At 37.5% G+C, this 24,675-nt stretch overlaps 1 protein-coding gene across 2 annotated transcripts in view; it reads left to right on the plus strand.

Annotated features, from left to right (window-relative positions):
- Positions 1–12,417, plus strand: part of LOC127617874 (S1 RNA-binding domain-containing protein 1-like) — a 76,028-nt gene extending 63,611 nt beyond the window's left edge. For both annotated transcript variants that reach the window (XM_052090009.1, XM_052090008.1), the window contains exons 20-21: positions 7,158–7,342; positions 9,941–12,417. In XM_052090009.1, coding sequence (XP_051945969.1) covers positions 7,158–7,342; positions 9,941–10,233 — 478 coding nt within the window. In that variant the 3' untranslated portion in view covers positions 10,234–12,417. The remainder of the gene's footprint in view (positions 1–7,157; positions 7,343–9,940) is intronic.
- The last annotated feature ends 12,258 nt before the right edge of the window (positions 12,418–24,675 follow it).

The raw sequence follows: 24,675 nt of genomic DNA on the forward strand, positions 1-24,675 counted from the left end.
TCTCTCTCTCTCTCTCTCTCTCTCTCTCTCTCTCTCGTTCTCTGGAGGGGGACAGCTGGAGAGAGGCACAGTGTCCCTAACATCATGGAAATCTTTGGAAGAAAAACCAATGGAGGATGATAGGTAGTAGGCTATTGGACAGTATGTGTCTAAAAGAGAGAACGGATGCTTTGAAATGTTGACAGTCTATGCTATATGCCTAGATTGTAGCTGTTACAAGGCCACAAAACATGCAACATCTCTTGATTGACTTGTTGATTTACCAAAGCTTCCACATTGACCTGAGAGACAAGCTGGAATTCATCAGCATTGCGTGTGCGGGTCTGTTACTCTTTGCATTTTCATCACCTCATAACTCAAAGACCCAGAGACAGAGAGAGTGTGGTTATTTCAATAAACCTATTCCTGCTTTAGAACTTTGTGTTGTTTCAACTCAAAGTGACCATGAAAGTGTTCTCATAGGATTGAACTTCTAGGGGGTGTAACGGTTCAAATTTCACACAGTTCGGTTTGTATCACAGTTTTAGGGTTTCGGTACGGTTCGGTATTTGCTTTGTTCAAAAAAATATTACTGCCAAATCCAGAGAATAATCTATTTGGTAAACACTTCAACAGGTTTGCCCTTAAATAACAATCAGTGCTTTACAACAGTAACCATAGTTTAACCATGGCATTTGTAGTAAAATCATAGTAACCACAATATAAACATGGTTACTGTCATGGTTACAATGTATAGTAAAATCATTACTATATAGAAACTACAGTATTACTGTTATAAAACCATGGTTAATTTAATCAAAACCATGATTTCTGCTCAGAAAATCATGTTGACTGCAGTCATGGTTACTACATTATTACTGTAGTAAAACCATGGTTCATTTTCATCAGGGTCCTTAACTAAAAAAACATTTTCTCTAATTACTAATTTAACATTTTAAATTAATAACTGCACTATTACGCTACATGTATCAACACAAAGTGCACTTAAAATTAATCTCAACATATATTCAATATTCAGAAGCTGTACATCACTATAAAAGGAATAACCTTGCTATTAAAATGCATACGAGAAGGGATGCTGTGATAATGCTGCTCGAGAATTTTAATAATACGTGGAAATCCTACATGAACACCCCAAGTGCTTTAGTTATTGTTTCATGTCTGTCCGAATTAGCACACAATGCCTGCTTAAAAACGGAAGGGAGTGTGTGCAGTTTCAGCTCACTTGCGGCTCTTTCCCTGGGTGATGTCGGAGTAAATGATAAATCATGTATCAATGTATTATGTAAATGGCATTAATTAAAGCGCATTATTGATGCTTGTGATAGATTACAGCCACATGAGGAAACAAGAAGAACTTGTGTGCTCGTTTTAAACCCTCACGTGCATTATTGTCATATATTACCAGTATGCGGCACTCGCTCTGAGCGATGTCCGAGAACTGTTACAGTCCAAGTATCTTCACAGGTCACTAATATAAATGCACTGTTAATGTACTGGTAACCTAATTAGTGGTGCTTGCCAAGGCCTGCAAAGGTTAGTTCCAAACCCTTTACCCTAACTATTAAAATGTTGTGCGTGTTTCGTCCTGCACTGTTTGTGCTAGAGACACAAACTATATCTCAAATCATGCAACTTCATAAGGATAGGTACACTATTACTAAGCAACCAGACCTAGAATTTTTGCCTGGCTGCCAATAAAACTGGTGGAAACAACCCAATTGATATACTATTGTAAGAGGTTCGTAGGATGGGAAAATAGGACATGGAAAACTTGGGATTGCAACTCAAAAGTAGAACTTTAATGAAACAAACTCAAATTGGCTTTTCAGCAATACACTCATAAGATCAGGTCACACTTTTTTAACACAGTCTTTTCTCTCTAGTAGCTCTCTCTCCCCTTGTCTCTAGCGTGGTCCCTTTTTATCGCTCTCCCCAGTGCTTGCTGCAATCAGAAACAGGTGTTAGACATTATAGTGATCAGGTGTGTGCACCCTTAATGCGGACAAACGATCGACCACACCCTAAAGCCACACATATCTAGGGACCAGTATATCCTACACGCATTGGAGTGGACTCTTTTGACTTGGCCCCATAAGCAACCATCCTGAACACCTAGGAATCACATAGCAAAGTGCAAAAAAAAAAAAAATCAAATCACCTTAGCAACCACATTGCAATGCTCTAACATTGTGGAAATATGTTTCGCAAGAACAGGCTCCATTCACATTTTCTAAAGAAAATGTAAAAATCCAGAATGCAAAGCATTTAGAAAGCCTTGTTAAACTGAATATACCATTTATTTATTTTATATTTTATAATGCCTATCCAAGATGAGTAAATGTAATGAAATCAGATTAAGGAAAATCTTGCAACTCATTGCTTGGCAGTTGATCCAACCTAGTCTCCTAGAATGAACGTTACTATAACAACATTTTTGCAAACTTGTGTTGTACATGCTGAATTCTATGTTTCGATGCAGTTTCCTGGTGAAATTAACACTAGGTGCTACAACAACTGTGCTTTTTATTCACCTTCACACAAATCACGAGTACATGAGAACTGCTGACTATGACTTTATAAACATATTTTTTGCTCTGTTACTCACACACTGCTATCTTATGACATCAAAACACTTTTACTGTAATGCATCATATGAAAATCTACACATTTCTACGCTTCCGGTAGCACACCTGATAGCGTGTTGGACTTTGGACTCTGAAGCACATGGTTCGAGCCCAGACAAGCAAAGAAGTTGGCACATAGCACAAAAGTGTCATAGAAGCGAGATGAAATTTTGTGGTTGGTTCAGAAAATGTACTTTTCACATTTGCTTTTAAAACACTATTGGTAAGGTTCTGGTGTTGTTTAAGGGTTAGGATGCCTTTTTCACCTCTCATTTATCTTTAAGGATACTATTGGTTAGGTTTAGGCTAAAGTTTTAGATTAGGAAAGTATGTTTTACTCATTAATACGGAAGCTCAAAGAGGCCTTGCCTTATTATTATTTTTCTGTCTCGTTTTCTCGTGATCTCGACATAACTAAGTTTGTTTTCTTGTGATCATGACATAACAAAAAGTTGTTTTCTCGTGATCTTGACGTCTCTCTGTCATTGACAACTTCCAGATTAGTGTCAGACACCTTAGAAGAAGACTATTACGTCTATAACTTTGTCGTAGAAAATACAGTGACCCTGAACATTTGGTCAATTTCATTGCCAGCCAACTTGAGGGACCGAGACGTCTGCATGACTGCGGTCAAGCCAGCCACGATTTAGATCTGAGTGCGCGCATATTGCAGTAATAACGGTACTTTGCGGAAAGCACAGAAAGATGTACTTCTTGACTCCTGTTGAGTGCAGAAGAAAGTGAGTCTTACTCTATTGATGAAAAAGCGTTTATTAAGTGTTTGTGACGTGCTGCCTGGTGTTTATTAATATGTTTGATTTAGCCTATGTGAAAGGTGACTGGCTAGAATACTCTTGGACAGGGCAGGTGAATATTTTATAACCAAAGTGTAATGAATTAACATAACTTTACATTTACATATAATAAATTGTACTTTTCTGCCAAGGATCTCTCATTGTCCTTCATACCTTGTAATAAAATTTTAACTGTAAATCCTGTAGGTCAATTAAAAACTGTATAGAAAATTAAAGGCAAAAACAACTTTTTGTTATGTTGAGATCACGAGAAAACAACCGTAGTTATGTCGAGAAAACGAGACAGAAAAATAATAACGCAAGGCCTCTTTGAGCTTCCATACATTAAAACCTCCATCTAATATTCATCTTATAAACCTTGTCTGATTACGATATCATTTGATTTGCTTTTGATGCCCCCTGCTGGACAGTTCACTGGGAAACTGCAGCCAAATGTTTAATACGGCACGTAATTTTGGTTTGTAAAAATGTTGCCACGGTCACGTACATTTCATGACACCAGGCTGGTTGGTCTGTGAATATGGGTCAAAGAAATGGCATTGACAGTCACAGCTGCACCAATGTTTGTATACACACAGAGTTTAGAGTTACGCATAACCCCACCAGCATCCCTCCTGTCAAACATATTTTACACTTTTTCAAGAGGGCGAGTCAAGGAGGAACAATTTTCTCTATATCTGTGTATTAGTGTATGCAAATGTGTGCAAGCTTGGGACAGTGCAATAGTGTCTGGGTATATACAAAAGAGTGAGTGTGAACAGATTTGCTTTCCACTGTTGCTGTCAAGCCCCCTATCTGCAGCAGGAAATGGGAGGGGCTTGAACCCACCTGCCCTGTCACTCATACAGAGGACAGCTGCGCTGGCTGGTTGGCGTCAGGCTGTCACGGCGATGGCCATCTATCAGCAAGCTAGCTCAGCAGGTCCACCCCCTCCTGTTGCCAAAACTCACATTCCAGTAATACCCTGGACCGCAGCATTCCTCAGCCACCTCTGGACAGCTTGGCCCCTCTCTCTGTGTCCTTGATACTGGCTTGTTGAACACTCCAGGACACATGTGTGTCCCTGTATAAGATATTCCACCCATTTGCATTGTGCTCTGATATGAGAGAATATTTTACCGTTTGCTTGGTGATTTTACGAAGGCACTGTAAGAGACAATAGACTGGCCTTTGTTACGTATATTTTTATTAATTTACTTTTACACCTAGAAAAGTACATTTGTCAAGACACACTTTTGCATGTCCACATGATGAAAGCCTTGTCTGATAGTTGTTAAAAGCCTTGAAGTCTGAAGCTTTTTGCTTTATGGATCTTTAACACTTGGTCAGTTTAATGAGAATGGTGTATGGGGTGAGAACTGACAACTGGTTCTTGTTCAGAATCGGTTCCATTTTTTTTTAATACTGGACAACTAGTTGTCTGTCATGTCATATAATGTGAGAGACACGCTGCACTGTACATGCATGTCTCGTGTGTTTTATGTGGGGTTTCGTTAACTTGTGGAAATGAGCTGTCTGTCATCCGGAGATCCTGCCGCTGTCTTCCACCATAGCTGCTCCTGGGCACGAGCCATGCGACATAAATGCTGAGTGCACTCTTTAAAAAATAATTCAGTGCCACTTTCAGATAATTATGATCTGATGGATGAACTTGCGCCATGATTGGACACGTTATTTAATAATGCGGCGTCAGTTGTGATAAGACATGCTGGTGTTATAGTCACTGTCAATATGGTTACAGCTGTTGGAATACAGTTGTGACTTTGGTTGTTCATTCATACAGACAGTATTCGAACTGCTACTGAAAGCTGTTGTATGAATGGGAAATTTCAAGACTCACACCTATAAGTAAATATGGTTGTCGGTCCCAAACACTGACTGTGTGAAAGTAGCCATAGTGTGACTAGTGTTGTCCACTTCCCAAACGAATGACTCTGAGCCAGTACTTTTGAATCTACAGTGTAAAAAACACAGCACATCCACTGTGATCTACTGCAAGTGATTTCTTTGGTCATATCCAACTTAAAATGAAATAAAAATAACTGTTACTAAATAATCTAAAAAACTGTTTCTGTGTTATAAAATGTACTTGAGGCTTGTGAGACTTCACTGCTGACTGCTTGTTAATATGACAGTGTAAACATGCCTTTTTCAAGAATTGTATTACATTTATAAGGGCAGTAAATGTCTATTTCTTAATAATTCTTACATGAAGAGATAGAAGAACTGTGGCGAATTCTCCAAGACACCTGGAACATCCTACCTGCCAATAACCAAGAAAAACAGTGTCCGGGTGTACCTAGGAGAACCGGTGGTTGTCACACCAAATATTCAATTAGCTTTATTATGTTGACTGGACTTTTTATGATGTTAATTGATAAATGAAAACTGTTTATGAAATCATTTTTGAAGACATCCTCATTATGCAATTTTTTTTACAAGTGTCTAAAACTTTTTTTTGCACAGAACTATATATATATATATATATATATATATATATTACCATATATATGCCTTTTCTTTACTCAAACTTAAATTAGCTTTACCCTATTCTGTAGATGAATAAAGTCGGCTGAATGACGTTCTCAGAATGTTCTGCACTTTTTCAAGACTATAAACTATCAGAACTATTTTTCCAATGCTGAGTTCACTTTCAGAATAAGAGTTTTTGAAAAATTTTAATATTTTAAATCTAACCTTCTTTACCTCGGATCACATTTACTGCTTCTTCAGAAAATATACATTTGCATTATGAAGCTAAAATACATTTTAGATGATAATCATGTTCAGTTGGTTGTTAAAAGTTGCTGGAGAAATATGCGGGACATAATGCAGTTGTGATGGTGATGCTTTTGATTAGATGCATTGTCCTTTGATTGTGGTTAATTCATTTTCTATGTAGTTAATTTTTTTAAGAGTGTTGTCCCTCCTTTGACCAAGATGATATCATTCAGTGTTGAGCATCGCTGTCCAACTGGAAGCTTATGGCAGGTAATTTTGGTGAACTCCATCCTGAGCCCATGCTTCAGACAGTGGCTCATGAAACATCTCCCAGTCTAAGCATTGCATCAGTGTTATAGGTCACGTTCATGAATATATAGTATGAATATGACTCATCCTGAGCCAGAGCTTATGTTTTGTGCCAAGTAATTGGCCCTGTCTGGATCTTTTTGCTGGACGTGTTTGGTCTGTATGAGACTGTTTCTGCTTTACTGCTCAGGCCTCAGCTCTAACCTTTTCCTTTAATGTATGGTACTCACAAAGTGATTAGATTTATGAAGGGAGACAGTCTTCATATCTGGGACTCTAGAAATCAAGATTTAGGGCATAATTAGTCTCACCTCACCTCACCCTCCCCTTCCCTCCCCTCCTCTATCTCCCTCCTCTCCCCCATCTCTCCTCTCCTCCACTGTTGGCCTTCAGGCTCTTTGCTGGTGTCGGGGGAGTTCCTCCACGTGCACCAGGAAGGGCTATTAAAAAGCCATTCATTAAGACAACATCTCTCATGGACCTCAGAAGACCTCACTGCCTTACTTTAGTAGCTTCTGAATTAAGTGTGTGTTTCTATGTGAAGTGTTTCTGTGAATAGGTTAAGAAGGTTACAGAAGGTTTTATATGAAATGTTCCGACAAACTGCATATACGTATTGAATGAACCTTTTCCATTTATTTCTCCACTTGCCAGGATATTAATTGAAAGTTCTCTCTGTATCCAGGTTCTTGTCTCAAATAGAAAGCAGTTTGGATCAGATGGGCAGTGTTGTGCTGAGGCAGAGGGTTGAAAGCAGTGTTAAGAGCAGTAGTCTGGATGTTTTGGCCAAATCTCTGGACACCACACCTGAGACTCTACAACTCATTGTGGACGGACTCACTCAGCCACCTGGCTTTGACATTCGTCAGGGTAAGAATCAATGTGTGACATGCCCACATTATGACCCTGTTAACACCTGCAGTTAAGATCTGACACGGGTGATCCGCTCACAAATGGTCAGTTGAGAGACATCCCTGTTTACACCTGGTAGTAACATGCATCTCACATGCATCTCCTATGACCACTTGTGGTTGGATTTTGAGGGCAGGGGTGCTAATTTTGTGACTAAATCCATCACTCCCTATGTCATTGTGTTATACTGCATGTTGATACAGTGCAAAAATTATCTATTTTTCAGATATAAATAAGACTACTCATTGCACAAAATTCTGCTGCACCACAGAGTGCAACTCGTATTGTTTTCAATTAAATTTGACCCAAATCATTATCAAAGGACATACATTATTTACTCTAGCCATCACTGCATGAAATATTGTGTATATTCATCTTTCATATAGCCTACACAATGTATTTTCAGTTACAAGTACATCTTTTTTTGGTTTGACAGCTTGAATGAAATCCATTCAAGGTTACATAAAGAGAAATTGCATAATAAATGTCCTAATTCTTTTATTTCATACACAAACCTGCAAACTTATTAATCCCACTTTGTTCATTCTTGAAGATGTACAAAAACTTTAACTTTTGTGTGTAAGGTGACTAGATTCACAACTTTGCATCGATGCGTCCTGTGTGTGATACATGTGCCTTCTCCTACCAGAGACGCAACGATTCTCACCTGGTGTGCGACTGAAATGTTATATAGTTCCCCAAGCTATTATGCCAGACTACATTAAACAGAAGGCCAACTGACAGTGAATTGAAAAGCACACAAATTAGGCTTCTAATTGAAATTTCAGCTAATGTTAATATATTGTTGCCTCAAACGTATATGCCTCGATAACTTGCCTATCAATAATCGATGTATCGATATTATATGACATTCCTAGGATTTAGCTCTATGAACTATCCATCAAGACAGATTGCAATACATGGCTTAAACAGGGTCTGTTTACTTTCCTTATAAGGACAGTATAGCCTTTGTTTTTTAAGTACAACTTATTTTAGAATGTACATTTGTACAACACCATCTACATGAATGGTTGCAACTACTGTACAAAAACAGACTGGCAGAGAAAACTAGTGCATGAAATAATTTCTGCATTGCGGTTTAGTATCATAGCCTGTGGCAACATTGCATAACAGTAGCTTACTGTCCCTCTGGTTAATACACAAATCACCATAATAACACAAAAACAAAGTTGACAAACCAAGTACTTTCCCAACATGACAGCAACACATACAGATCATCAGGCATTTCTTTCTTTTTCTTTTACTCTTTTTTTTTTTTTTTTTTTGTCCCCTCCCTCCCGTCTCCCCTGAGACAGTCTCTTGTCTGTGAGATGACTGGGCAGCACTCCAGGCTTTTGAAGTCTTGCCGCGAAATTTGGGGGAAGACCCACATTATTAAAGCAGACCTGCTGACAGATCCAGTATATCATTAATGAGAGAGAACGCTGCTTAAAAGAGAAAGCAGAGCAGCCTTGATCCCCAGTTGTAAAATCCCCTAGTGACTCTCTCAGTGTGAATAAAAACTACCAAACAACAAACGCCTCTTCTGGTTTTAAAGTTAAGTTCAGATATCTGAGAAGACTTTGTTTTCCTTCTGCGGGTGTTGATACTAAATGTTATGTTTCATTACATATGACAGGATTATAATTGAGATTAATTTCCTGATGTGTTTTAAGGGTTTAGGAACAGAGTTCATTATCTGTAGAGAGAAGGTTTTCTTTAGTAACAGGAGGGAGTTATATTTCTTTTCTTGGAAGGATGGTCATGGCACTGTTTATTAAAGTTGAATTTACAATGGAACTGTGGTTGTGAAATTTGTATTTTTTTGTACATATTTTAAGAATTAATTGATCAATAATTTTTGTGTGGTTAGTTCAGTGTAATGCAAAAAGTTCCCCAAAACACAGTTTGATCATATCTGAATAGGTTGTTTTTCCAAATGAGTGCATTGTGTGTTCCTGATAATACATCATTGATGGAGACCATTTGCCAGCGATGGTTGCCATGTGCATCAGAAGATGAGATGTCACTGTTGTGCACTAGATGGGACACTAGCATTCTCGTCAGAAGTCTGCAAGCTCACTTCCCCTTGTTGGAAGCCTGATGGGTCCTGCTCTGTAGCCAGCTGTATAAATAACTACCATGTGAGCCGTACTCTAGGTAAGGTGTCCCGGATAAGAATAATCAGAGATGAATGTTTCCTGGACTCCAGATCCTGCTGAGAGGCCATGTTTATGTAGAGAGCACCTCCCAAAGAAAATCTCCCAAAACAGACAAAATGGACTCTGAAAGAAGAGGTTTGAGAGGCCTCGTAATTCGGTTTGTTTTAAATCATTTAACCTAAGCTTATTCCTAATGTCTAGCTTTGGAGGTCTTGGATCAGTTTTGCTCTTTTAAGCAGAGCGCTTAATGATTATGTGGAAGGAGGTTAATGTCAGTCTTGGTCTTTGGAAAAAGGCAAAAATCTGTTTGAACATTCTCTTTCCTTATGTTTAATTTTTTCTGTCCTTCTTTCCTTTCATAATTATTATCTTTTTTTTATCATCCTCAATGTAGATTTTGAGCAGGCCGACTTCAAGCGAGAAATTGTTTCCATGAGTGACCTGCGTGAGGACATGGTTCTAACAGGGCGTGTAACAAACACTGCTTTATTTGGAGCCTTTGTGGACATTGGAGTTGGGCGTTCTGGTCTTATCCCAAAGCGTTACATCACTCCCGATAAACTTCCTGTTGACCAGAGGCGACGAAGCCTAGCTCTTGGTCCAGGTGAACGTGTAGAGGTGCGTGTTCTAAATGTGGATCTTCAACGGAATCGGATCAGTCTCGACCTCATAAGGGTTCTCCATTAGTTATTTAAATAGCAAAAGCATACTGAATATGGACTAATAGACAATGGACCATTTGTCATATCTGCTTTTATGTTATGACTATTTAATATTTTGTTTAAGGAATTTTTTGTGTTCAGTATAAGTTAAGCTCAATAGACAGCATTTGTGGCATAATTTATTTTGACTTGCTCCTTGTTTTCTTTAAAAAAAAAAGCAAAAATCTGGGTTCCAGTGAGGCACGTACAATGGAAGTGAACGGGGGCCAATTTTTGAATGTAAAATACTCACTGTTTCAAAAGTATAGACACAAGACATAAACAATATGCATGTTAACATGATTTTAGTGTGATAAAATCACTTACTAACCTCTTCTGTGTAAAGTTAAAGCCAATTTTACAACTTCACTATACCATGATGATGTAATGTCAACAAACCCTAAAACGACTGTAAAATGTAATGAACCTTTTCCATTTATTTCTCTGTACCCAGGTCTCAAATAGACAACTTTAACAATTTAAACAACTTTACAGCTCAAATAATACATGAGTTTTAACAGTAAGTGCTTTTATAAAATTATAAGCTTCACATTTCTGCTTTTAAACCCTCCAAAAATTGTATGTAACTGCCTTACTGTAACCTCGATTTTTGCTTTTTTGAAAGAAATGGACAGATGAGTCGAAATTAGTGGTAATCAATATTATGCCACAAATGCTTATGACTGAGATTAACTTATATTGAATATGGAATATTCTTTTAAGTATTTGATTATGACAATTGAAGATTTTGCCATAAAGCTTCCATGCTGAAAAGATGCAATTACTCAAATTTCTAATGTTAGAAATGTTTTTTGGACTTTAGTCAAATTTCTCACGTATAAAGCCGTAAATAATATTATTGGTTTTGTATTGAATATGTATTATGTTTTTCATGTCTGATGACTCCCTTATTTAACCTCATACATTCTGTTCTTTTTAAGATGCTGTTCTTTTATTTAGTTTCACCTTTAACCTGCTGTAACTTTAGTTTTCAAAACATTCAATAAAGTAATGTTGTGATTTGTGAAAGATGACAGGATTTTAATTGAAATAAAAGTATTGATGTGTTTTAAGGTTTAGTTACAGAGTTCTAAATGTACAGGGTTCTTACGTTGCTGGAAAACCTTTGAGAATCTAGGAGTTTCTTTGGGGGGGGGGGGGTGATTTCCAGTACTGAAAAAATATTACAAATGAAAAAAATCTGGAAATTTCTATAGTGAATATACAATTGTTATGCTTAAATATTTTGCCAAGAAGAAATCGCTCTTTGACAGTGCAGTCTCCATAAAAATATTTACAAAATCAGTCATCATGGTAGTAAAAGTAATGGAAATTCAACAGTCAAGTATGGGAGTTCTGTATGCAGAGAAAATAATTTGAATTGAAATGGGAAGGGGAGATGGTGGTCTCTATGGTTTCTATATTTTTTATCATGATGACGCTTGAAGTTAAATTAACCACAGAACTCTGGTGGGAAGAAAACTGAATGCTATTTATAGACTGTTTTGTGTAGTTAAAATTATTATTAACCTTCTGTTTTTGTCATGAAGACATTGCTCTTTTGATATTTCTTTCTCTATTACTGTAGTTTCAAATCTTCTAGTACATCATAATTTTGATGCCTGAGGAGGCTCATGATTTGACACAATTATACCAATTGGATGCTGTTGCTATAGAACCATCAGGATGCAGCAACAGTCACAGATGTTACCCCACAAATCTCAAGCCTGTTTGATTGACAGCCACTTATCAGCCAGAGAGGAGGGGGGTTGTAAAAGCAGCTGCCACATTGCAATATGACTAGAGGCCATGGGGAAAAACTAAACCTAATTATCCTAGGCTAGCCACGTGCTAATGAGCTACTTCAAAATGAATCCCATACTCCCTCGTCTCTATTATCTAATCTGTTTGTTTATATGACACAAATAAAGAAATGGAAAAATAAGAAACCTGATGTGCCCTGAGCGCTTAACACAAACCACAGGGAGAGAATTCCAAATGAGTGTACGATATTTGCATTTGGGATGTTGCTTTGTATTACAGAAGTCTCATCAGAACTAAGTTTCAGTGAAGGGATATGGCTTTGGTGTATGTTCAATTGAATTGTGTTGGATGAGTATTGGATTGTGCATTGTTTTTATTAAACCGTTCTGATGTAATAAATCCGTAATAAAATGGCACTTTTCGTCCTTTTTCACTGGCTAGATTAAACTTTATTAGATGTTATATTACATAAGAAATATTGCTTTGTTTGGGATCATTTCTTTTTTCCATATCTATTTATGTTGAGATAAACTCTGATACAGTACATGCTGTCCAAAATAGTGGTCAGATCTTTAAAAGCCAATTTTCTTTATCCCATTTTCTCCCAATTTGGAATGCCCAATTCCCACTACGTAGTAGGTCCTCATGGTGGTGTGGTTACTCCCCTCAATCCCGGTGGTGGAGGACAAGTCTCAGTTGCCTCCGCTTCTGAAACAGTCATTCCACGCATCTTATCACGTGGCTCTTTATGCTTGACACCATGGAGACTCCTTTCATGTGGAGGCTCATGCTACACTCCATGATCCATGCACAACTTGCCACACGCTCCATTGAGAGCGAGAACCACTAATCGCAACCACGAGGAGGTTACCCCATGTGACTCTACCATCCCTAGTAACCGGGCCAATTTGATTGCTTAGGAGACCCGGCTGGAGTCACTCAGCACACCCTGGATTTGAACGCACGACTAGTTAGAATCTAGGGGTGGTAGTCAGTGCCAATACTCGCTGAGCTACCCAGGCCCCCTTTTAAAATTTTTTTTTTTAACAATTCAGGTTGTGACGTTGCATCACAACTATGGGTGATTACCTTTGACACTTACCTATAATTCTACATGTCTGTCCTCTTTATATGTTTTGTGAGTTTTATTTATGACTAAATAAATTCAATATTGCTAACGAAAGTGTTGATGCACCAAGTAAATCTTGCATATTTAGCATCCTTTTCTGTTATAATGGACAGATGTGTATCATATATATATAGATATAGATAGAATATTGGAAATTATTTAAATAAATTCTTGTTTTCAGGTAAAAGTAATTAAAAAATGTATGCATCAGAAGGTTAAGTATTTTAATGGCATTTATAACTAAGCATATTTTTTAGTCCAGTATTTCTCATGATGACTCATGACTGGATTTTAAGTGCACTTAATTAGGTCCAAAAGGAGCATCTCTTTGGTCACCTGTTATAACAAGCTCCTCCGAAGTAAGAGTGTCCAATCTCAGACGGTTGGGGCCGGTTGCATAAACATAGCCATTAACTTAAGACTGCATCTAACAATTAGTTTGACTAGCTAAAGATGCCATAGAAAGCCTGTTGAATAAAACAAGCTCACAGTTGTCTTTTAGTAAGAAGTCTAATTTGCATTGCATTGTGGGAAAAATAAGACACTGAACAGCTTTAAAAAAATGGCCGACAGTGGATGCTCAATACATTTTATTATTCGCTGAGAATATTTGCTTATTAGAGGACTACAATGCTTCAAAATGTATTTTAATGAACACATTTAGTGATTTAACCCAAATAATTAAAAACACAACATTTTGTTACCATTTTTGAAGTCAAAGTCTTCAACCAAGTCTCAACTCAAGCCCCTTTCAGCCCCCACTGGCTCAGCTGACAGTTATTTTCAATGGCAAAATGGAATGTAAACAAAAGTTAGCCTGAGGTGTGCTGTCTTACATTTTGGTCTTTAATTAGACTGATCTAAGTTTTATGCAACTGACTGAAAAAATTAAGACCAACATTTTAGACGACTAACTAGTGAGACTAGTCTAAAACAGTTTTATGCAACTGGCCCCAGAACGTGAATCAACTAGAGCTACAACCAATTATGTGGAAACGACAATACCACCTCCAATCAGAACCAAAATTATGTTTTATTTGTAGAGCTGATACAAATGCCCTGAGGACCCCATAAACACCATGTAGGTGGCCTTGGTCTGTGCTGTGCTATCAAACTGAACTGCTGATTTTAGGTGTAGGTTTGAAGCAACGCATTTAATCCTTTCGTCTGTGTTTTGGACATAAAGATGCATTGCTCTGCTATTGTGACTGGCAGTAGAGAGGTCTCAGAGAATGCTGAAGGAAATGGCTGGTCTAATCTGATGACTATGGGGCATTTGTACGTTTGGTCTCTTACAGCTGTGAGTTCAGCAGTGATGGATGGATCTCTGCTCTGGTCTAAGTGCACAGACCTCACCAGACCTGAGAGATACAAGTCCTAAAGTCAGATAAAGAATGCGTGCGAATTTGTATGTGCACATGCTGCCTTTTATTTGTTAAAACATTTCTCTCTTTTTCCACATTACATTGTTTTTCATTAGCTAAATTAAGAAAAGCTTAGGGCTTAGATGTAATTTAAACATCTGGATGGACTACGCAATGCCTTTGGCAATGATTATATGTGAAGCAAAGGTTAGGCTGCAGGCAGTTGATGATGTGATGAATGCAACAACCCAGGGCAGTGCACAAATGTACCTATTCCATTGCCACACAAATAGACATGGCCTTTAAAAATATAAATAAATACAAATCTAAAAATAGAAACTCAAGCTAAATTAAAGAAGTTTAGGAAATCAAAATTATATGTAATTTCCAGGTCTAGAAAAGTCAAGGAAAATAATATAATCTTAAAAAGTCCTTAATTTCCAAGTTACACTCAGATCAACAATATTTAATCACTAGAAAATGACGTTTGTCTCTGCAGTTTCTAAAAATGTACTTAAAAAAAAATCATGATCCTGTAATCTTGAACAATTGGAATAGTCATGCAAGTTTATTGGTCTAAAGGTACCAGGAAAGTAAGGGGGTACAAAAGTTTATTTTTTTTTTAAACTTTCCAGCATTCATGTTGAATGCCAAGAGTGTGTGCATGCAACTCTTTGGATTTGAAGGATTGTTGTCTGCAGTTGTTTCAGTATTTAAGTTTTGTGTTCGGTTGCCAAATTTCCCACATAGGAGAATAAGAGACCTGTGAAAGTTCACTCCTTTCGCGAAACACTTCTGTCCTTTTCAGTACACCAAAGACACTTCCCACAACCAAAGACAACTTCCATATGTAAAATGACCATACTAATATGCTTTTACATTGAACGTCATCATTTAAAACCCTTTTCTGTAAACTTGTAAAAGCTTCATACTGGTTGTGTGGATTACCTATGAAGCCAATATTGCGGTATGGTACAGTAGCAGTGTATTGTGAGCATTGTGGAAGAGGTATTAGGGAGCCCAGCACAGGGTGCTCACTCTGTGGACTGTGTAGGTCCTAATGCCCTTGTATAGTGATGGGGCACTATACTGTGAATGGCACCTTCCTTCGGATGAGATGTTAAACTGAGGTCCTGACCCTCTGTGGTCATTAAAAATCCCAGGACACTTCTCGAAAAGAGTAGGGGTGTATCCCTGGTGTCCTGGCCAAATTCCCCTCATTGACCCTTAACTATCATGGCTTCCTTAAAATCCCCATCAGTTAATTGGCTGTATCACTCTCCTCTCCACCAATAGCTGGTGTGAGGTGAGCGTACTGGTGCACTATGGCTGCCGTCGCATCATCCATGTGGATTCTGCACACTGGTGGTGGTTGAGGAGAGTCCCCTTGTTCACTGTGTTAAGCGCTTTCAGTGTAGTGTCAGAAAAGCACTATATAAATGTAACGTTCTTTCATTCATTCATCCATTCATTCAGTAAAATCTAGACCACCATTCTGCAGAAGGAAAAAGTGATTGGAACTGGAATTTTGCAAAAGGACTTTGTAAAGCCCATGAGGAGTGAGTTTGTATGTTTCCGCAGAGAGTTCAGTATGTTCCCACTGTTAGTTTTTGCATGAGTTTCCATTACTCCATTGGGAGAAAGATGATTTGTACTTGTTTTGGAAATGAGAGTGAATGGCCATAAGTTGACAGTGAGAAAAGCTCCACACCTTCTGTAATTCTTTTCATATATGCAACGTACCAAAAATATGTCAAGTTTTTTCAGTATGTACACCATATTACAGTTTTGCAGGTATTGTTTACACTGTACAGTAATACAAAATACTTCGCTATTTCTTTCACACAGTACTTTAAAAATTAAGTTTTGGAGAAATTACAAACAACCGTTTTCTTTTTTTATCCGTTCGAGTACAGTTGATATACAGCGTCTCCCTTTTGATTGTAAACATGACATTATAAACATTTGCCAAAGGCTTGTTTTTCACACTAAACACAAGTAAACATGATTTTTTTCAGAATATAAACGTCAGACTGGCTGATGAATTATTACGAAAAAACCCATAAACTTAATTTGACAAGGTCCCCCCTTGATCAAGATGTCAAAGAGACTTGAGGATGGTCTCATCTTGCAACCATTTAGTAATGCTCTAGCAACTACCTGGCAACACACTAGGAATAGTAATCACCGAAAACACGCTGACATTTAATATATAAACAAGTATCATTAAAATGTACTACATTTTTTTTTACACATTAAATTTGTCATCGTTGTGGAGAATCCAAAGGCGTTTTTCACTCTTTATAACATTTAAATGGGTCAAAAATTATCCGAACATAACAGGAGGGCTAAACACCGATGCATTCTCTCAGCCACAGTTTCTACACATTATCTCTTTTCTAAATGCCTCAGGGCAGGTGAATGGCTGTTTGCATTAGGCTGCACCTTGTCAACAGAGCTTATAAAAACTGTTGTCCCCAAATGAGTGCGCTATCAAAACCTCCACATGAGCATTAGATTAGCAGGCCCATGGGGAGCACCTTTCTCCCTGGAGCCCCCCCACTGCCCTCCATCCTTACTGAAAGTAATCTTGCTCCCTCTTTTGCCGCCATTAGACTAACTCTGTTACGCAGACTGCATATCCCCTGCAGCCCCTCAACTCATCTTCACTAAGTGGTTAATGTCTTTAGACTGATTATGAGAGCGAAGGATGCTATTGAGATGGGGCCCTGCAGCAGTGAGCCATTTGCGGGACACAGCAGACCAGGTGTTCCTCTTTCAGTAGGGGTAAAGGTGTAGAAGGGATAGAGGTTCACTAACATAATTGGCACAAATATGAGGACAGACATTTCACTTGAGAAAATTTGATGGCTAAATGTTAATGTAGTTATTACATTAATCTTAAAGGTATAGTTCACCCAAACATGTATATTCTTATTACCATGTTCCATGAAAAACACAAAAAGTTTTTCGCTAAATATTTAGTCTGAGTACAACAAAAATGAATGGTTCTTTGCCTGTCGAACTCCAAAAGGACTTTCAAAGTAATAAACTGTATTTTCAAAGTCTTCTAAAGCAATTCTATCATTTTCAAGTTGATTGACAGGCATTGTCTGTATATAAAAGGTGACTGGCTCTTTTACCTTTAAGGCTTTCTACATCCTCATTGGGTGCTCCCACACATTTTAATACAGTTGCTCCATCTTGGCAATCTCTTGAGCAATTCTGGAACTTTGTATTGCAGCACTTCTCATGTTACTGCCTCCTTAGGGTAAATAGTTTGTTATATTCCTCATTTGTAAGTTGCTGTGGGTAAAAGTGTCTACTAAATAAATAAATGCTGTTGTTTTGTCCTTTTGGGTTTACCATCCACTTTTTCTGTATGAAAAATAGTAGCCTGAATATTCTGCTGAATAACTCATTATGTGTTCTAGATAAAACAAATAAATAAAAAAAGCAAAGTATGTGTTTTGAGTGACATGAGGGCGAGTAGATGATGACAGAATTCTCATTTTTAGGTGAACTATCCCTTTAAGAGAAACAATTCTATTTTTTCAACCTATGGATTAAAATCTTTAGCTTAAATATAGACTTAACTGCAGGTTTTCCACCCAGCAGAATTCCTTAAAGGACTATTCCAGGTTCAATACAAGTTCAATAGACAGCTTTTGTCAGTTCAATGGACAGCCTTTGTGGCGTAATATTGATTGCCACTTTTGCAAAATATTAATTGACTTTCCCCTCCTTTTCTTATTTTTTTTTTAAATAAATACAAATCTGTGTTAAAGTGAGGCATTTACTTTACAATGGAAGTGAATGGGGCCAATGTTTTACATTAAAGTGCTAACTTTTTCAAAAATTTAGCCACAAGACATGTGTAAACGTGACTTTAGTATGATAAAATCGCTTAATAGCCTTTTCTGTCTAAAGTAATAGCCAATTTTACAACTTTGTTGCTATGATGATGTAATGTCAACAAACCCTAAAATGACTGTATAACAACTTTACAGCTCAAATAATACATGCGTTTTAACAGAAGAATTAATGTAAGTGCTTTAAAAAAATTACAAGATTCACATTTTTGCTTTTAAACCCTCAATAAATTGGCTCCATTCACTTCCTTGTAAGTGCCTCACTGTAACCTCAGTTTTTTATTTTTAAAGAATAGGAGGGATAAGTCTAAATCATTTTGGATATTACTTATGCCACAAATTTTGCCGATTGAGCTTAACTTGTATAGAACCTGGAATATTCCTTTAAGTTTAAAAACGTTTCTTTTTTTCCAGGCCTTTTGTCCTCTAGTCTCATTTCCCAGGCATTCTCTTTCCTCGTAGTCCAACAATTCTGTGATTTTCCCCATCAGAAATATTTGTGGATTCAGTAGACCTCTTCTTTTTCTTGTGTCATTAGTGTAGGCCCCTTGCACACTGTGACTGACAGGTCTGGTTAGGAAGTTTTGTTTCCACTTGCCTTCACCTCACTGCTCCCCTGATATGAGAAGCCTTTATCAGTGAGAATATCTGTAGACCTTCTGACTTTTTCACTTCTCTTTTCTCATATGCATATTTCATATCCTCAGATCATGTTCAGCCACCGGAAGGAAAAGGGGGTGCACACAGCAGGAAAAATCCCTTGATGCCACAGAATCATGCAATACCATGATCCAAATTTGTAAATTCTGTTGCGACAAGACTAAACTAACTTCTTAACTTACGTTAGAACAGATGGTTATGATGTAGGTCTTCATTATGTGTGAATGCACTTATAGTAAATATAAATATAATATACCTTTATGTTTCATAATAGTTCCCCACGTTTACCATTTATAAAATGAATAGAAATGTTCAAGAGATGTTGGTTATCAGACATTTCGTGGTCTTGAAGCATGGCCTTTGCACCTTTAGCCAAATGACCAATCATGTATATATAATGAATATTCAACATTAGACTCTAGAAAAACCATAACATTTTTTGGCAGTCAATACTTTGCAGTTTCCTTAGACACAGTTGAGACCTCTGATTTATGTTCATTTAAAATTATTGATGTAACATTGCAAACATTTAACTTGTGAGAATATTTAATGCACTTTTCAGATGACATTGTTTAACTAGATTTTAAAATTTTCTGAATGTGATGTTTTTAAATGATCTGAAAATACAAAACTGGTGCTTGAATGTCCAAACTCAGCCCCACAATACTGAGCAGTTCTGGGTAGTTTCAAAGGCATTGCTGTGGTTGTCCTTTTGGCTGTGGTTGTTTTGGTGTTTTTAGTGATTGTAAGCGTATGACAATGCGGTTGCTAGGGTGTTCTAACTGGTTGCTAGATGGTTACTTACTGGCCCAAGACTGAGCAGTCAGTGTGATATTCTGGCCCATAGCTCGTGTTCTTTCTTCAGTGGAATTCTATGGTATTTTTCACCTGTTTTATTGTCCACCAGGAAAAAATTGCAAGTCTGTTGGCTTAGAAAAGTAACAGCACACCTCTACTTAATAAGCTGCATGATTTGAGGTATGATTCATGTCCATAGCACAAGTGGTTCAGGATGAGATACATGAAAGGTGTGATACTTAGGATTAGGGGTTTTGCATAGCACCTGACTCTAAGTATGAACGATGGTTATAGTGATGCTTGCCTTAGTGAATTCCACTAATAAGTCTCCTGTAGCCTGCAGGCTTCATTGTGAGGTAGTGACAGAGGAGAACATGTCCTGACATGTCTATGACATGATTGTGGCTTCCAGGACATGAAACCTGTTAAGTAATTACCTTTCATTTATGATATTCAACTTCTAAACAATGAGGGGTAATAATACCTTAGTAATATCAGACAGACTTGTCACATTATGACAGATTTACTGTTAAAACAATACCACTGGCAGACCTGCCCTGAGACATGCTGTCTGCACTTCGAAGAGTCACTACACTCCCCTGTCACTACATCACACTGCAAACTCTCACCCATGTCACACGTCCACAAACCCCACTGCTCTGCTCTCAAATCTTAAAGCATTTCTGACTGTTTCGTTTTGAGTTATGGGTTGCATATGCTTTGAGAACAAAATGAAAACACTTCTGTAATCACTATAAACATCAATGTGATCAATTTAGATTTGGTTAAAATCATAAAAAAAAAATCCATTTATGGTTTAAAAGAATAATATGGGTTTAATACTCATATTAAAGTTAAGCTCAATCTACAGCATTTGTGGTGTAATGTTGATTACACCACATATATAATGTTGAATCGTCCCTCCTTTAAAAAGATGCAAAAATTAAGGTTACAGTGAGGCACTTACAATGGAAGTTAATAGGTTTTATTTTTGGAGGGTTTAAAGGCAGAGATGTGAAGCTTATCATTTTATAAAAGCACTTCTGTAAAAACTTGTGTATTATTTGAGCTTTAAAATTCTTTAAAGGAGCAGTATGTCAGATTCAGAAATCCTTGTTATTATTGACACCAGTGGCCGTTAAGTAAAATGCAGCCAGCTACCTGTTGCTTCTGCTCACGCTCTTGCACACACTCCATAGGGACACGATGACATAACGTACAAAGAGACTGAGCGTGATCCACCGGCAACATGCTGACAGATGAGGTAGCATAATTAATATTACAGTTATGATTGTTTTACTGCAAACTTTGAGACTAAACTAAAACTACTTATCAGCTAACATAACATACTGATACACACATACAACTACTGTACATACTAATGAACAATACCAGAAAGTTTACTGTTGCACTGCATTGTTATGTTGCACTATTGTATGTTTTGTATGTCATATGTTGTACTATGATCAAGAAACCAGTGTATTTGCTTAAATTTATCCTGTATTTGACTTTTTGTATAAAGAGAAGATCATTGAATTAGTTGAAAGTTACGTAGCAAGGTAGCTTGAAATTCATCAGTGTTAGCAGGCAAGGTCAAGTTAGTTAAAATTACACAGATCAATCCTTATGGCACTAAATTTCACATGCTTTGCAGTTATGTAAGCTTACCTGTCCAATAAGAAGAATGCCAATTCAGGGAAGGTTTTGAACCCCAAAACCGAACTAAGTTCCCTCCAGGAATCAAAAGCCCTGCTGATGTTCACTCTAGTTTTTGCTCGACCACGATCGCGTAGCCAGACAAGATTCAGTAGATCAATGTTGTTGTTGAGTTTATGTAGGAGTCGGTGTTGTGGCGTGTGACGGACATTTGCTGGATTCCATCTTTAAGGTAACGTTACCTAGTGTTGCAGTTTGTTGTCGCTGTTGAATAGCGGAAGAGAAGCATTGAGGCAAGGTTCTTGGGAGAGCGCATAAACATCACATCCTTTGGATTTTCCCGGTAAAAGTGACCCGCTCCCTTCCCATGAAAATCAGTCTACAGGCTTTAATAGACAACCTAGGAAGTCCGGAAAGGCCTCATGTTTTATGTTGCATTACAAGCCGTTTACACGTTGGCAAAAAATGGCGAATATTACATGAAAATAGAGCTGAGCGATAAAACGATATCGATATATATCATGATAAAGAAAATCCACAATAAGCTTCACAATATTTACTGCGTGTCGCTAAAACACAAGCAGTTCGGCTTTCTCAGGCTGCGTTTCCACTGGGGCGGACGAAATCTGCTCCAAGGCATTCACAGCGCTAGGAGAGAGCTTCCTCCACACTGCTGCCAATCCTACAATCCACCTTGCGAGCATGACGCTCGGCTTTCATAGGAATTAATTGAAATTAATCTTTTCTCGATAGGGTCAGACTGGATGAACTTGCTAATGCTAGCTGCCTTGCTAACAATTAGGCTACGTCAGACACCGGAATGATTCCATCCGCACTGCAAGACTTCATGACAACGGTTGCGCCCTCTCATCGTCTCTAGTGAAGAGCGCGACAGAACAACAGTGATGTGGACAACAGCTCTGATCTTTCTGCGCTGTAATCTTAAATGTTGTTCTCTAGCAACAAACATGCATAATTTCTACCCTGTCCCGCTCCGTACACATTGCCTCTTCTCCATGCATGTGTGTAGACATGAAGCGCTGCGTGAGTTAACGTGGTTTCAAAGCACCTTTTAGACCAAAATGTTTTTCCCTTCTAAAAGTATCTTTATTAATCAGCATGTTACGAGCCTTTAATAATAAACAAATCAATTTCTGTTCTAATTTTGTGAAAATTAATTAGATGTCTGGAATGGATAAGGAAAGACTGAAATTACTAGTTTGTAGACTAGTCTCTCACTTTAATGAAAATATAGAAATGTTTTTAAAAAACAATTAAATTTTTTTTTCTAAATTTTCTCTCGGGACACCCCTGAACCCACATTCAGGATCATTCCACAGTCACAAGGGCTTCTATGCCCCATACTTGGGTATCTGAATCTAAAGAAATATTAAAAATATTCCAACAAATACTGGACTGCTATCACTATGCTTCAGAACAAACAGATGATCTTTTAACATTCATTTTCAATTGATAAACGGTAAAATATTTTAATATTTTGGTAAAAGATCCCACAGACCCCACTGCTTTGGCCATCTCTGGACCCTCTGTGCAGTTTTGTAGAGACTATTTTGACTGTTTAGAATTAATTTTTTCTTCTTTTTTTCTGTCAACTTTTAAAAAAAAAAAAAAGAAAGTGCAATGTGTAAATATATATAGTGATAAATATCGATATCGAACAATATGAAAAAGATGATCGGGATAACAATTTTGGCCATATCGCCCAGCCCTACATGAAAATGGTTACATATTGCACCTTTAAATTATTGTTTTTTTTACAGTCTTTTAGGATTTACGCCGTTACGAAGTTACATTGTCATAACTTTACACAGATAAAGTTAGTAAGTGATTTTAAAACACAAAAATCATGTTTACACGGATATTGTGTCTTGTGGCTATACTTTTGATAAAGTTTGTACTTTAACGTTCAAAAATAGGCTCTATTGTACGTGCCTCACTGTAACACAGATTTATTTATTTTTTTAAAGGAGGGGCAAGTCAAAATACATTTTTGTGTTAATCAATATTATGCCACAAATGCTGTTGGTTGAGCTCAACTTGTTTTAAACCTGGAATATTGCTTTAATGTGATATTGTTTCCTTAACTTTTTCCAGAAGCTTTCAGATTGTTTGAAAATTTTTTGGTTGATTCACATCTGTTAAGGCCAATTTAATAAAAAATATTGGTTGAAATTGTTATTGTTAGTGTGGGTGTGTTTGTGTGTGTGCATTCAGGGAAGTAGGAAGGAAGGATGGATGGTCTATTTAACTGTAGTGCTGCTTGGCCCTAACACCTTTAAGACCATTCAGGAATAGGGGGAGACACGCCTATCGTCAAGACCTTTCAGTCATTTTGGCAGTTAGCTGTACCTCTGGCTCAGCAAAGCAGTTATTTAGTACAAGTGTTGGCGCTCCTAGTGTGCCATAAAGATGTCTGTGTTAAGCAGAGTACTCGCCATTGAAAGCAAGAGGCACAAGGCAAAAAGTCTACTTTAAGGATTCACACGGGATTTAAATACCTTCTTTTTACATAGTTTTGTGTTAACTGCTATCCCAATGGACCTTTCAGCTGTTACAGACATTTTTGTGGGGATCAGAGTTCAGGATGTATTGTATGTTAAATTTTAAGGTGTGATGAACACCATGCTGATCTCTTACCAAATAAATCTCATATACTGTATAAATGCTAACTTGCCTTGTGTTGAAGTCAGATTTTACAGTATGCATGTTGTGCTTTTTATTTAGAAATGAATGTCCAAAGGTAAGAACATCTTTATTGATTATCATATTTGACACAAGTGTGTTTAAAAACAAAGCATTCTCATTCCTCAATAGAAATGAACTGAAGCTGTTTGATAGGCCTAGAGTAAAACTCTAAGCAAGGGAAGATATTTAAGAGGCAGCATCAAATCCCACTTTATTATCTTCTTCAAAGTGAATCCCTCCAATTTACCTCTGTAACTTACAGATTTATTGTCAGTCATGAAATTCTCAACAGAAAAGAAGAGCATATATTGGGTTTTAGATTTTATAACTTGGTTAACCAAGAAGACTTCCTTGGTCAACCTGCTTTATAGTAAAAGCCATGCTGTCAAAGTGGTGGCCATGTGTCCAGCACAAGTGCTCCAACATATTGAACTGTTGTGCTCATGAGAGACATGGGGTTCGAGTCCAGCCTTGGTCAT

The sequence above is a fragment of the Xyrauchen texanus genome, chromosome 24 (genome assembly GCF_025860055.1).
Source record: "Xyrauchen texanus isolate HMW12.3.18 chromosome 24, RBS_HiC_50CHRs, whole genome shotgun sequence".
Classification (NCBI taxonomy): Eukaryota; Metazoa; Chordata; class Actinopteri; order Cypriniformes; family Catostomidae; genus Xyrauchen; species Xyrauchen texanus.